The sequence below is a fragment of the Aethalodelphis obliquidens genome, unplaced genomic scaffold (assembly GCF_003676395.1).
Source record: "Aethalodelphis obliquidens isolate GAN/ISIS:26980383/991018 unplaced genomic scaffold, ASM367639v1 scaffold11, whole genome shotgun sequence".
NCBI classification, from domain to species: domain Eukaryota; kingdom Metazoa; phylum Chordata; class Mammalia; order Artiodactyla; family Delphinidae; genus Aethalodelphis; species Aethalodelphis obliquidens.
In genome coordinates this window covers 20527464-20540815 of record NW_020837955.1, presented here as the reverse complement: position 1 = coordinate 20540815, position 13352 = coordinate 20527464, and the positions used below count along the sequence as shown (strand labels likewise).

Genomic DNA, 13352 nt, shown 5'->3' with positions numbered 1-13352 from the left:
TCAGCTTCAGCAGCCCCAACCTCACCCTCTCGCCCCAGACAGAAGCCATCTGGCTGGAGCTGGATCTGACCCACTCTTCTGAGAGAGCTGGCGACATCAAAGGAAGCCCTTTAAGCCCCTTTCCACTGTGCTATGCCGGTGGAGGGGTCGCTGCCTTGCTTCCTGCAGACGCTCTGGAGTCCCCAGCCCCAGGCAGGAAACCCTACCGCCCACTCCTTTATTTTTTGACCTGGCGGAGTAGAGGTAGGAGGTAGAGCCAGGAAAGGATTTTTCATCTGTAAGACACAGACACACCCACCGAGACACAAGCAGACAGGACATAAAAGCATTATGCTTATAGCTCTCTGCCTGGCAGAGAGGGGACCCAGCACCCTCTCAGATCCAAGTCCACTGACTCCAAATTCAGGGCGTTTTACTTTATTCATTTAGCACTATCTCCACCACCATCCCCATCCCCACTGTGACCACTATCACCATCATCACCATCATAACTGCCATTACCACCACCATCACCACCATTAACACAATCCCCACCACCATTATCACCCCATTATAGCCACCATCACCACTGCCATCGCTACATCATCTTACCATCCTTGTCTGAGCAGATGGAAGAGCCCTCTTGGATCCTGACACAGCATGGAGGAAAGACCCAATGAGAAGGGCAGAAGGAGGGCGACATGCTTCCTAGGAGCCCAGGGGACAAGGTCCAGAAGCTCAGGCCTCTGCAGCATCCCTAGTTTCTCCCAAACCTCAACCCTGCTGGAGACAGTGCCTTCCCGGACAAGTCTGAGCCGCCTTCCCTGCCCTCCTCCCAACCCACAGAGAACTGGTCCCCATCAGGCATGGTCCTCGTGGTTTCCCAGTGCCAGAGCCAGCCGTGGAGAGAGAGAAACCCAGCAGGGGCGGGGCAGGGAGGGGCAGCACCCTGGCTGCACCCATGGGATTGGCCAACCTGTGTCCTCTCGGCCAGCACCTGACTTAGAAGGTTCCTCAAAGGGACAGTGGCCTCAGCCTCTGCCCTGAGCTCTGCCCATCTCAGCCATGAAGTACCCACCCAGTGGGCAGAGTGGGCCTCAGGGGCCATCCTGAGGCAGTGGTGAGGTGGGAGGAGGCCAGCAGACCCCGTGTGGGGCACCATGGACAAGTTCCGGATGATCTTCCAGTTCCTGCAGTCCAACCAGGAGTCCTTCATGAACGGCATCTGCAGCATCATGGCCCTGGCCAGCGCCCAGATGTACTCCGCCTTCGACTTCAGCTGCCCCTGCCTGCCGGGCTACAACGCGGCCTACAGCGCCGGCATTCTGCTGACGCCACCTCTGGTGCTCTTTCTGCTCGGTCTGGCCATGAACAGCAACGTGTCCATGCTGGCTGAGGAGTGGAAGCGGCCACCGGGCCGCCGGGCCGAGGACCCCGCCGTGCTGCGCTGCATGTTCTGCTCCATGGCTCAGCGCACCCTCATCGCACCCGTCGTCTGGGTGGCCGTCACACTGCTGGATGGCAAGTGCTTCCTCTGTGCCCTCTGCACTGCTATGCCCGTGACCATGCTGGGCAAAGGCAGTCTGGCCCCCGGCCTGCCCCGGCCCGAGCTCACCCGCCTGCTGGCCCGGGTGCCCTGCCCCGAGGTCTGTGATGGCGACTGGCTTCTGGCCCGCAAGGTGGCCGTGCGCTACCTGCACTGCATCTCTCAGGTAAGGGGCCAGATGGCCTTGGGCTGGGTCTCCCCTCACAGATCGGGTCCCTCGGAAAGGACCCCATCCCCCATCTCGAAATGGGGCTTCCTCAGGACGTGGTCATATTTCCCCAAATAGATGTAGGCCCCCAGCCAGGACTGGGTCTCCCTCCTCAGACGGAGCTCCATGGTGCAGGGGCATATCTCCCCAAAGGAGGCCAGGGCCTCCGAAGGCAGAACCATGTGTCTTCCCTCAGGTCAGTGCCACCTGGGGAAGGAGCACTGTGCCCTGTTCTGAGGTCCCCAGAGGGGACCCAACTGCTCAGCCAGCCCCTCATCCTCCACCCTGAGCTCCAGTTTGGAAATCTGGGGGAATCTGCATCCATTTCCTCTTCCAGGCCGGGGCAGTGTTGAGGCCAGTGTGTGGCTGGGCCATTTGGGTACATTTCCCTGGCAAATGTCCCCAGCTGGCGCTCCCTGCTCAGGAGTGGGAGCTGAGGGGCCGGTGCCCCTGGAAGGGAGGCCTGAGTGAGGGGGATGCACTGTTGGGATGTGCCCCAAAGGAAGGGATGGAGGACCCACTGATGGGGAAATCTAGAGCTCAGATCCCTCAGCCACACTCCCACGTCCTCTGCCCCTCAGACCTCCTCTGCAGTTACTGTGCGTGGGGAGGAAGACCCAGGCAGGGACCCAGGCTGTCAGGGAGGGGACAGGGGGCTGGGCCTGCCCTGCAAGCCTGGAGAAACATGCACACTCTGCTCCAGAGAATCCAGACACCCCCGCTCCCCCTCCAGCCTGGACTCTCCCCTGTGGGGCTTGCGTCGCCACCAGGCACCCATGTGAACCTCACGCTCCGAGTGTACAATCTGAACTCTGCTTCCCTCCCAGCCTGCACCTCCTCTCCTGTGGGTACTTGTCCGTCATCCCAGGCCTTGGGGCCTGGGGCAGCTGTCCCTCCATCAACTCATAAACTAAAAGGGCCCCCAGATGGCAGGCTGCCTGGCCTATAGACATGTTTCATTTGGCCTTCAGGGGTTGAATTCGAAATTCAATTTTAGAATTAGCTGGCATCATCTAAAACCCAGAAATTTTCCCATGAAAATGAGATTGTCCAGCGTTACTTGAAACTTCAGGAGATTCAGCCGAGCAGGGTCCACACTTCTTCATCCAGCACACGCTCTGCACCTCCCCACCTGATGAGTACTCTGCCATGACCCACTCACCCCACTACAGGCATTCGGGTTGCCCTGCTTCCCCATCCTGATCCGGCCGAATGCTTCTCTGTGCAACTGGGGTTGACCCTGAAGCTCAGACTGGGGGAGCAGCCTTCCCCACAGTGAGTAACTGGAAGAACAGAACTAGCACCCAAGCATCCGGTGCTCTCCAGCATGGAGTTTGAGCAATTGTCCAGTTTGTCTCTGTGACCCCTGAGAGCCCGCACAGAGGAGGCGCTGACTGAGCGCTGCTGACTGAAAGGCAGACACTAGCAGGAGCCGGAGGAGAGATACAGGACTCAGAGGAGGAAGCGTCACTACGGGAGGTCAAGGAAGGCTTCCTGAAGGAAGAGGCATGCTTACTGAGGGCTGGTTGGCCTAATAATAGTGGCTAACAGTTACTGAACACTAACTAGGTACCAGGCACTGTGCTAAGTTTATTACCACATTTCGTCCTCAGAACAACCCAATGGGATAGGTACTATCAACAGCCCCGTTTTGTAGGTGGGAGACATTTTGCTCCTAGTCAACCGTTAAGGACAGGCACACTTTTGTTGCAATTCACTTTATTAGGCTTTGTAGACATTGCATTTTTCACAAGTTGAAGTTTCATGGCAACCCTGCATCGAGCAAGTCTATAGGCGCCATTTTTCCAACAGCTTTTGCTCACTTCGTGTCTCTGTGTCGCATTTTGCTTATTCTCATATTTCAAATTTTTCATTATTATATTTGTTATGGTGATCTGTGATCAATGATCTTTGATGTTACTACTATAACTCACTGAAGGCTCAAATGATGGTTAGCATTTTGTAGCAATAAAGTATTTTTTAATTAAGGTATGTATATTGTTTTTTATACATAATGCTATTCTACACTTAATAGACTACAGTATAGTGTAAACATAACTTTTATATGCATTGGGCAACCAAAAACTTCGTGTGACTCACTTTATTGCAATACTTGCTTTATTGTAATGGCCTGGAGCAGAACCCACCATATCTCTGGGATACGCCTGTAGTGGAGACAGGCAAACCCATGCAGCCTATTTCCAGGGTCTGCCCAGCTAACTCCTGTGTACTGAGTGCCAGACCTACATACAGGGCATTTTACTCACGTGGTCTCATTTCCATGAGATGGGTGGGTCTATGCCCATTTTACAGAACAGGAAGTGGAGGTCAAGAGGTGCTGTCATTTGCTCTTTGTTGTCAGTGCTCTTTTCCCTAAAGGCCCTGACATGGAGTGTGCTTTGGGGGGTTGGACAGGTTTGGGAGGCTAGAGGGCAGTGCCCAGCTGACTCTCTCTTCTCTCCCCTGCAGTCACTGGGCTGGTCCTTCGTGCTGCTGACCACACTGTTGGCGTTCGTCGTGCGTTCTGTGCGGCCCTGCTTCACTCAGGCCGCCTTCCTCAAAAGCAAGTACTGGTCCCACTACATCGACAGTGAGCACAAGCTCTTCGATGAGACAGGCACAGAGCACGCCAAGGCCTTTGCCAAGGTCTGTATCCAGCAGTTCTTCGAGGCCATGATCCATGACCTGGAGCTGGGTCACGGCCATGGGGCGCTGGCTGCAGTCCCTGCTGGCTCGGCTGCTCCCACTGCCACAGACGGTGCCAACGCGGAGAGGGAGAAGCTGCGCGGCATCACCGATCAAGGCACCACGAACAGGCTGCTCAGGCGCTGGCACGAGTGCAAGCCGCCCCTGCGGCTGAGCCAGGAGGAGCCACTGGTGGGCAATGGCTGGGCTGGGGGCGGGTCCCGGCCTTCACGCAAGGAGGTGGCCACCTACTTCAGCAAAGTGTGAGCCACAGCCAGGTGAAGAGGCAGGAATGGGGGTCTGAGGCCACAGCACCTCAGACCCCCAAACCAGATGGAGAAATGAAGGCTGCAAGTGCCGGCAGGAGGCCCCAGAGCACTCACCTCGTGCCCAGGCACTTGGAGCTGGAAGGGGACCTCACCCCTCCAACTGTGACACTACCCTGCGTGGCCATGAGCCGTATTAGTCAGAAGGGTTCAGAACTGGCTTGCGGGGGACAAGCTCCCACCTGCCCAGCCCCTCCCAGGCCACTCCATCCCTGGTTCACTATCTCCTTTCAGGTCCTACGAGCATCCTTGCCCCAGCATCCACTCATCTGTGATGTTTTAGGAGCTCTGTTCCCTTATGCTCAAGGCTCAGGGAGTGGGAGAGTGTCCAGCCATCTCATGAAGCAGGAATCCTCTGAGTGAGGCTGAACGGGCCAAGGTGGGCCATAACGACATGACACAGCCTCATGTGGTCACAGGTGATAAGACAGGATGCCAGAAGCTAGGTACACTCAGGAGAAGCCAGGGTGCGTCTCACCATGGAGTTCACGCGACATCATCAAGGTGGACCGCACATTTACTTAGCCCTGGGCACAAAAGGCCCCGTGTCTTAGTCTGTTTGAATCGCTATAACAAATACGGCAGACTGGGTAGCTTATAAACAACAGAGGCCTCTCTCACAATTCTGGAGACTGGAAGTCCAAGATCATGACGCTGCCATGGTCATGTTCTGACGGAGGCCCTCACTGGTTGGTAGCCAGTGCCTCCTCACTGTGTCCTCATGCGGCGGAAGGGGCTAGGGGGCTCTCTGGAGCCTCTTTTATAAGGCATCAATCCATGCCTTAAGCACCTCAAAGGCCCCACTCCCTGATACCATCACCTTTGGGGGGCAAGATTCAACATATGAATTTGGGGGGACACATTCAGACCATAGCACATCCCATGGAGGTGTCCTTGGAGACCGCCCTGACACACCCCTCACATCAGAAATCAGACCATCCCCAGAGCCTGAGCATTTAGAAGAAGAAGCTGATGCCTTCCCATTTTCTCAGAGACTACCCCCCCCCCCCCGTGGAGGGGGGTCTAAAGTGCTGAGAGGCTCCCCCCTGAGGTGGGGATGAGGGTGGAGGGGTGGGAGCGGAGCTGCCTAGGGCGGAAACAGCACAGACTCCAGAGTGAGAGAGAACTGGGTCAAATGCTGGATCCACCACTTACAAACCGTGTCCCTTGGGTCAGTTTCTTCATTTTTCTGTGCCTCAGTTTCCTCATCTGTACAGTGGGGATGAGGCACCTACTTCATGGGCTTGTGTGAGCATTAAATAGGTGAGGTGTGTAAAGTGCATGGCTCGTGGTAGGCACTCAGTTTCTGGCGGATAATGTGTGTATCAATTTCCAAACCTGAGGTCTTATCCTCCTCCTCCCCCTGGACGTAGGGGGAGGGGACGTAAGGAACTGGAGTTACCTTTGTCGAGGGGGAAGCTGAGGGCCGAGAAGATGAGCTTCTTGCCTCCCCCCACCCCCCAGACATCTTTGAGACTAAGTCCCACTCATCTAAGAATTCATTTTGATCTTGATCCCTGTAACATTGTGTTAATAATTTCCATTCTTCCTTAAGCATCCTTCCCTCTAGTCCCACTTCTGAGACCCAGTCTCCCTCCCTTTATTTGGGAAGAGGGCGAGACCTGGAAGCCAAGGTGGGCTGGAGGGCTCCTCCAGGAGATGGGACTTGCTCTAGGGGAAGACTCAGATGAGTAAAGACCAGGGGTGTGTTAGCAGCTGCGGGGTGGTGGGCTCCAGTGGGAAAAGCCAGCCCAGAGGTATTGGGAGGTACAAAATATGAAGGAAAGAGTAAAGCTTTGGGTCAGACAGACCTGGGTTCAAATACTAGGGCTGTAGGACCTGTAGTTACCCAATCCCTCTGACCCCCAGTTGTCTGTCTATAAGACGGATGTTACAAAGACCTGCTTTTTAGGGTTATAGTGAGGTTAAAGGATGACTTTTGAGGAAGAATCGGGAACTTTGGCACATGGTAGGATGTGAAAAAATAAACACTGGTCCTTTTCTCTTCATTCCTGCATGTGAACAAGCCCAGCTCAGGGAGGCCAGCATGTCACTCAGCAGTTCCATGTTCCCAGAACCACAAGCAGTGCAGAGCAGACAGGGGTCTGGGGGAGGTTGGGGGGTCTCTCCCTTGATCCTGGGGGCCATCTAGACTGTCCTTGGACAGGGCTCTCCCTTTCAGCATTCCTGACCCATGGCTTTTCAGCCTCAGCTTGCATACTCCCACAGACAGGGAGCTCATGATCACTTTCTGGGACAGGCTGGGCAGCCCTGATTGTTACAAAGGGCTTCCTTGAGAAACCTGCCTCCTCGTAATTTCCACCTACCAGTCAGAGCTCTACCCACAGGGCCTTAGAAAATCCCTAGAGTCCAGAATTTTCTTATCAGTGCTCCTGAGATTTGAAGCGGGACCTGGGGAGCTAGCTGAAGTACAGACAGAAGAGCCAGCAGGGGGAGGGTTTGCTCAGAGAGGGGCAGGACGGCTCTGAGGGAGAAGGGGTACCCCTGGCTTTGCGCACCCGCTAGGAGGCAGCGCCAGTCTGGTGGCACCTCTCCCCTAACCCTGCTTGGGACTCGGTTCTGGCAGCTTCTATCAGTGGGGGTGCTCCCGAAACCGGCCTGGAGGGCAGGCCCGGGCCAGATCTGGCTGAGGCCCCCTTCCTGGCCTGGAACTGGTCCCACTGGCGTGGAGCCTCAGAAGGCAAGCGAGCCGCCGCAGTCCCCTCCACTTCCTCTCCTCCCCCCGCGCCGCCCTCCCCACCCCCTCCCGCCACTGCCTGGCGCCCGCCCGGAGGCTGTTTTTCCACTGGCTGGCGTGAACCATCCATCTTACGGGTTCTGCCTCTTTCCTGGAGTTAAACTTTTCTGAAGACACCACAAGCCCCAGGCCCTGCTGGTCTCTCCGGAGCAGAAGCAAAGCAGGAGGGAGCCCGCCGAGGGGGCGGGCTGGCCCATGCCCAGGAGCTCCAATGTCCTCACCCCACTTTCCCAGCTCTGTGGAGGCCAAGGCCACCAGTGCCCGCAGCGGACCCCAGGTAAGGAAGGGGAACATGGCAGGGCCACTCAGAGGCTGCCCAGAGGGATTGTCCAGGGGAGCCAGGCCCCTCGCTGAGGACCCCAGTCCCCAGCCACCTGTTTCCTGTCCTGACTGTTGCTGGTGGAGGTCCCATCCCGGGCCTGGGGGCCACGGGCAGTAGTCTCAGAAGATAGCCTGTTCCCTCCTCTGCTCACCACCCACCAGTGTTCAGGCATCTTGTACCCCACTTTGGGTGGTTTCTGAACCCAGGGGAGCATATTAGGAGCCCTGAAGCCAAGAGGGGAGAAGAAAGAGGGAGACGGGGCTGCCTTTAACCCGTTCATCCCCAGCAATATCACAAACTCTCTTTCCCAAGGAGTTAGGCTGGAGCCCCTGGGCCCCCAGGCAGTGAGTTAGGGAAGTCAGGTCTCCTCCTTCTCCTGGAAACCAGCCCATCTGGCCTCCTCAGTGGCCACCCAGCTCTGTACCAGCCCATCTGGCCGCCTTGGCAGTGATTAGGAGGGGTGGTGGTCTAGAGAGGAGGCATAGAAGGAAATATGGGCAGGTCTCCCCACCTTCGTTTACTCCGTCCCTCCACTCCCCAGCTGCCTCTGGCCTGAGGACTTTTGTTTTTCACTCCCCGGATGGAGAGAAGAACATGGGCCACACCCCGGCTGGCCTGTGTGGGTGGAGCCTGGGAAGGGAGTTGGGGCAGAACACGGCGGGAGCCCGAGGCCATGGCCACTTCCTGGCAGGCTGCCAGTGCATCTGCTGGCCAGAGAGAGAGGGTGGTGGGTATGGCCAAGCCTTAGCCTTCATCAAGGCTTCCTGTTGCTGGCCGGCTGGGCGGTCCCCAGGCCTAGGGACCTCGGTGGAACAGAGCTGCCGGATAAGGAAAGGGTAACGGGTGGGGAAGGGGAGGTCTGCCAAGGCTCTTGCAGATGGGCACAGAGCAGTGTCAGTAGGAAACCAGGAAAGTAGAGGGCTCCCTTAGCTTGACTCACCCTCGTCCACTTCCCAGGCCTCCTTAGGTCATGCTCAGAAGTCCTGCCCAGGCACCTCCATACTTGAATAGCTTTGAGCAGTGCACTTTATCCTCCTGAGGCCTTAGCCTCCTGATCTTTGCCAGAAGGACAGTCATCCCCCATCTGCCTCACTTCTGGGAGGCACCCTCAGGACTGGACAGGGTGAGATGGAGGGTTTCATATACAGGGCGACTATCAGGCACTGTTGATTCCCTTTCATTTTCCTCCAGCATTCCTGAGAGGAGAGCAAGGACCAGAATGACTTACCCTCTTTTCACAGATGAGGACACTGAGGTCCAGAGAAAGGTCATGAAGTATGTTGAGAGCCAGGATCTCCTAAACCAGTCCAAAGCCTGAGGTCTCCAAAATGAGAAGGTTCTTGTGAACTCCAGGGATGCTGCACCAGGCTCACCACTGACTGGAGGCCCCTTCCTCCACCCCCCACCCCCCCATATCACAGGGGCAAGTCCAAGTCCCTTATCCACCAGGACACCTACTCTGGCTTTTATACCCATGGGCTAGACACCTTGAGGACACACCCTCCAAATAGTCCTAGGTCCCCCCAGCACATTAGCAGTACCTGGAATCCCAAAGGGAAAGGCAGTCAACAGCCCACAGTCCCCAATGCCACAGGGCCAGTCCTAGTCCCCACATCAAAGGAAGCTTGTGGTGATGACGAGAACCTAAGTGTCTGAGGCAGATAGAGCTGAGCTTGAATCTCAGCTCTGCCATTCATATGTGAGCCCGATAAGCACTCACCCCAAGGAAGCCTCCACCTTCCGTACGTGCACTGGGATATCAGAGCTCAGTGCAGGATCTTGACGATGGGCAATGAGGGATGTAAAGCGCCCGACATAGTAAGAGCTCAGTGAACAGTGGCTATTCTCATTCCACCCAGGCCCCGGGGCTCCCCGAGTCTCCTTCCTTTCCCAGCCTGACTATGCAAGATCCCCTCGGTCCCTGTTTTTAGAGGCAAATACTGATCAGTCATCTACAGTCCCACAGGAAGCACCAGGCCAGCCACTGCAGGGGATCAAATGGCAAGACTGTGCCCTGCCTTCAGGGGCCTGTAGCCTGTGCGCTTTCCTAGTCCCACCAGGAGCCACCGTCCCAGTCTCCTCCTGCCTCCACCCTTGGCATCGGTCCCCCAGCTGACCCGTCACCATGGCAGCCCTGATCGCAGAGAACTTCCGCTTCCTATCACTCTTCTTCAAGAGCAAGGATGTGATGATTTTCAACGGGCTGGTGGCACTGGGCACGGTGGGCAGCCAGGAGCTGTTCAGTGTGGTGGCGTTCCACTGCCCTTGCTCACCAGCCCGGAACTACCTGTACGGGCTGACAGCCATCGGTGTGCCCGCCCTGGTGCTCTTCCTCATTGGCGTCATCCTCAACAACCATACCTGGAACCTGGTTGCCGAGTGCCAGTACCAGAGGACCAAGAACTGCTCGGCTGCCCCCAACTTCCTCCTTCTAAGCTCCATTGTGGGCCGCGCAGCCGTGGCCCCCATCACCTGGTCTGTCATCTCTCTGCTGCGCGGTGAGGCCTACGTCTGTGCTCTCAGCGAATTTGTGGACCCCTCTTCGCTCACAGCTGGGGAAGAGAGTTTCCCACTGGCCCAGGCCACAGAAATCCTGGCCACGTTCCCGTGTCGGGAGGGCCCTGCCCGCCTGTCAGGTTTCCAGGAGGAGGTCAGCCGCAGGCTCAAGTACGAGTCCCAGGTGAGCCTGTGCCAAGGGAAGCTCCTCTTCTTTCTCTCCTATGCGGTGGCTGGTGGGGAGGTGCTGGGATGACCCAGTATTAACGCTGGAGTCAGTCCTCAGGGGCTGAGCTCTCCAGGAAGTCACTAGATTATCAGCGTTGGGCATCAGAGTTGGGTAACTATGGGTCAGCGCTTGGCGGGGCAAGGGTGAATGCCATCCCCAATAAGAGAGTTTTAAACATTAAAGGAATGTTCTTCTTGCTCAGACCAAGCCTTGATCCCAGTCACAGATTAAGCCCTTTGCTCCAGCCAGACTGAGCACGAACCCCTGCCATCTTATGAAATATTTGCTGTCGACCGTGAGCTGATAGTGGAGTGTGGCTGGCTCAAGGGATGAGCATGTTCCTATCCCAGGAAAGGCCCCTGTCCAGCACTGAGTCAGGCCTCAGGCATTGCTGACAGGAGGCGAATCCCTTGAGACAGGAAAGGGTGTCCAGTCGGGAGGCAGCAGCTGCCGCCCTGAACCTAGCCTCAGCCTTGGCTTAGTTCTGAAGGAGCTGAGTTGGTCAGGGAGAGAGGGCAAGGGCAGAGACCTGGGCAGAAGCAGAAAAACAGCTGAAGTATTCACTTAAGAGAAGCAAGGCGTGAGGGCGAGATAGGAAAGAGCAAAGATTTTCTAAAGGGCTCCTCTTGGGTACAGAAGAAACAAGTAGGAGCAGGGCTGGAGACAGCACCAAAGGAGATGGAACGTGGTAGACAGAGAGAAATAAAATGTATTTGATGATGCTCAAATGCCCACAGCTCTCTGTACAGGCTTAAATGGGGAAACAAAGACGACCTTGACTGTCCTAGCCCTCAACAGGCTCACAGCCAAGCGAGACAAGCACATGGGTAATTTCAAAACAAGGCAGAGAATGATGATAGGAGGAACCAGGCCATGAGGACTCAGGGAAGGCAAAATTGCTCCCAGAAGGGATTTTTGACGGCTTCCTGGAAGTGGTATCTGGGCTGAGCCTGGTAGATTGAGCTGGATTTTGGTGGGCTCAGATGATGCGGAGGAGGCCCTTGGGGCTGCAGGAATGGCAGCTGAAATTGCAGGAGGCTAAGTCTAAGTACAGAGACGGTGTGAGCTCAAGGGAGTGAGGGCAAAGAGGAGGAATTACAGTCAGAAGGGCCTGCCGCCCTTAGAGGAGCAGAATCTGCGGCCAGGCAGGTGACAGAACCAGCTCTCAGGGGGTCGTGACGTCAGGTTCAGCCCAGCCCACACGCTCTGACCAGCTCCCGCTACTTCTTACTGGGGCGCTGGCGGTCCAGACAGCTCCCCCTTGCCTGCCCTCAACCCGCCCCTTCTCTGGCCAGCTCTTCGGGTGGCTGCTCATCGGTGTGGTGGCCATCCTGGTGTTCCTGACCAAGTGCCTCAAGCACTACTGCTCACCGCTCAGCTACCGCCAGGAGGCCTACTGGGCGCAGTACCGGGCCAACGAGGACCAGCTCTTCCAGCGCACGGCCGAGGTGCACTCGCGGGTGCTGGCTGCCAACAACGTGCGCCGCTTCTTCGGCTTCGTGGCACTCAACGAGGATGACGAGCAGCTGGTTGCCAAGTTCCCAGTGGAAGGCACACAGCCACGGCCACAGTGGAACGCCATCACCGGCGTCTATCTGTACCGCGAGAACCAGGGCCTTCCACTCTACAGCCGCCTGCACAAGTGGGCCCAGGGTCTGGTGGGCAACGGCGCAGCCCAAGACAACACAGAGATGGTCCTGCTTGCCTCCTAAGGGTCCTGTTCCCACACTCTTTGCCAATGACACTACTTGGTCCCAAACAGAACCCCATGGCCTGTTCACATCAGCATCAGAGGGGAATTTTTTTGGGGGGGGGGCGGTGGGGCACTTGTGGGATCTTAGTTCCCCAACCAGGGACTGAACCTGCACCCTCGGCAGTGAAAGCGTGGAGTCCCAACTACCTGATTGATTGCTAGGGAATTCCCCAGAGGGGATTTTTTTTTTTTTTTTTTAACCATAGCTTTTGGGGGAAACAGGCCAGGAAAAAGTAACACAAAGTAAAACTGGGGAACAGATGTGAGAGCTAGTAGACAACGTGGTCAGCTCCGGCAGGAAGGCTCTCAGACCTGAAGAAATTCCTTCTCCTGTTGCCACCAGCCACGTGGTCAACAGCTTTGGAGAAAAGACCCTTTCCCAGAACTGGTCCTTAATTAACTACGATGTGGATGACCTTTGAGTGGTAGGACCCAGTCCCACCGGTCTGTGAAGCCCTGGACAGCAGAGCCAGGTGACAATGAAACTCACCAGCAGGCTCCTCGTGCGGAACACTGTGTGTAACTGTATATGGACACCTGGCCCGGTGCTGCTCACCTGGGAAGCAGCCCCCAATGTACGCCTCTGGCTTTATTTTCTATAAATTTTTGATATAAAGTTTTTCTTAGTATAAAGGACTAGCTTGGTGTCTGCACGATTGGATGGGCCATGCCACAGCAGGCTGGAGGTCACGGGGACAGGCCCAAATCCCATTCCTGGGGAGGGAAGAGGACAGAGACCCTGGGCAAGACTGAAATGGTTGGAAGGGAAGGCTGGGGCACAGGGAGAGCCAGGTGTTCCCACACGCAGGAAGGCCCTGGGATTGACGACGTCTTAACTGGGTTCCGTTTTCTGATTTGATCTGGGAAACAGATGGAACCCGGCCCTTCTCAGAGGGAAGCTCGGCTAAAATTTCACGAGTCAGCAGATCCTGCCCTTGCACTCAGTAGGGCAGCCTAGCTCTCGTAACCTAGAGCTAGTGACCAAGAACAAGGCCAAGCCCTGCTCTGCCTCCCTCCCATGCCCCTGCCTGAGCCCCTCCACCACCTCTA

The 13352-nt window shown here is 56.4% G+C and overlaps 2 protein-coding genes across 4 annotated transcripts; both read left to right on the top strand.

The window, feature by feature from the left end:
* The first annotated feature begins 1139 nt into the window (after nt 1-1139).
* CALHM1 (calcium homeostasis modulator 1) lies at nt 1140-4792 on the top strand. Its single transcript, XM_027112499.1, has 2 exons — nt 1140-1691; nt 4203-4792. The coding sequence occupies exons 1-2, from the start codon at nt 1140-1142 to the stop codon at nt 4683-4685; spliced, it is 1035 nt and encodes a 344-aa protein (XP_026968300.1). The 3' UTR covers nt 4686-4792.
* Nucleotides 4793-7510: 2718 nt separating this feature from the next.
* Nucleotides 7511-12938, top strand: CALHM2 (calcium homeostasis modulator family member 2). Of its 3 annotated transcripts, none has more exons than XM_027112496.1 (3): nt 7511-7779; nt 9783-10504; nt 11845-12938. In XM_027112496.1, exons 2-3 carry the CDS (start codon nt 9950-9952, stop codon nt 12259-12261), a joined length of 972 nt encoding a protein of 323 aa, XP_026968297.1. In that variant the 5' UTR covers nt 7511-7779; nt 9783-9949; the 3' UTR covers nt 12262-12938. The 3 variants fall into 3 exon arrangements, with proteins under 3 accessions (XP_026968297.1, XP_026968298.1, XP_026968299.1); XM_027112497.1 differs by having other exon boundaries at nt 9066-10504; XM_027112498.1 differs by having other exon boundaries at nt 9016-10504.
* Nucleotides 12939-13352: the final 414 nt, after the last annotated feature.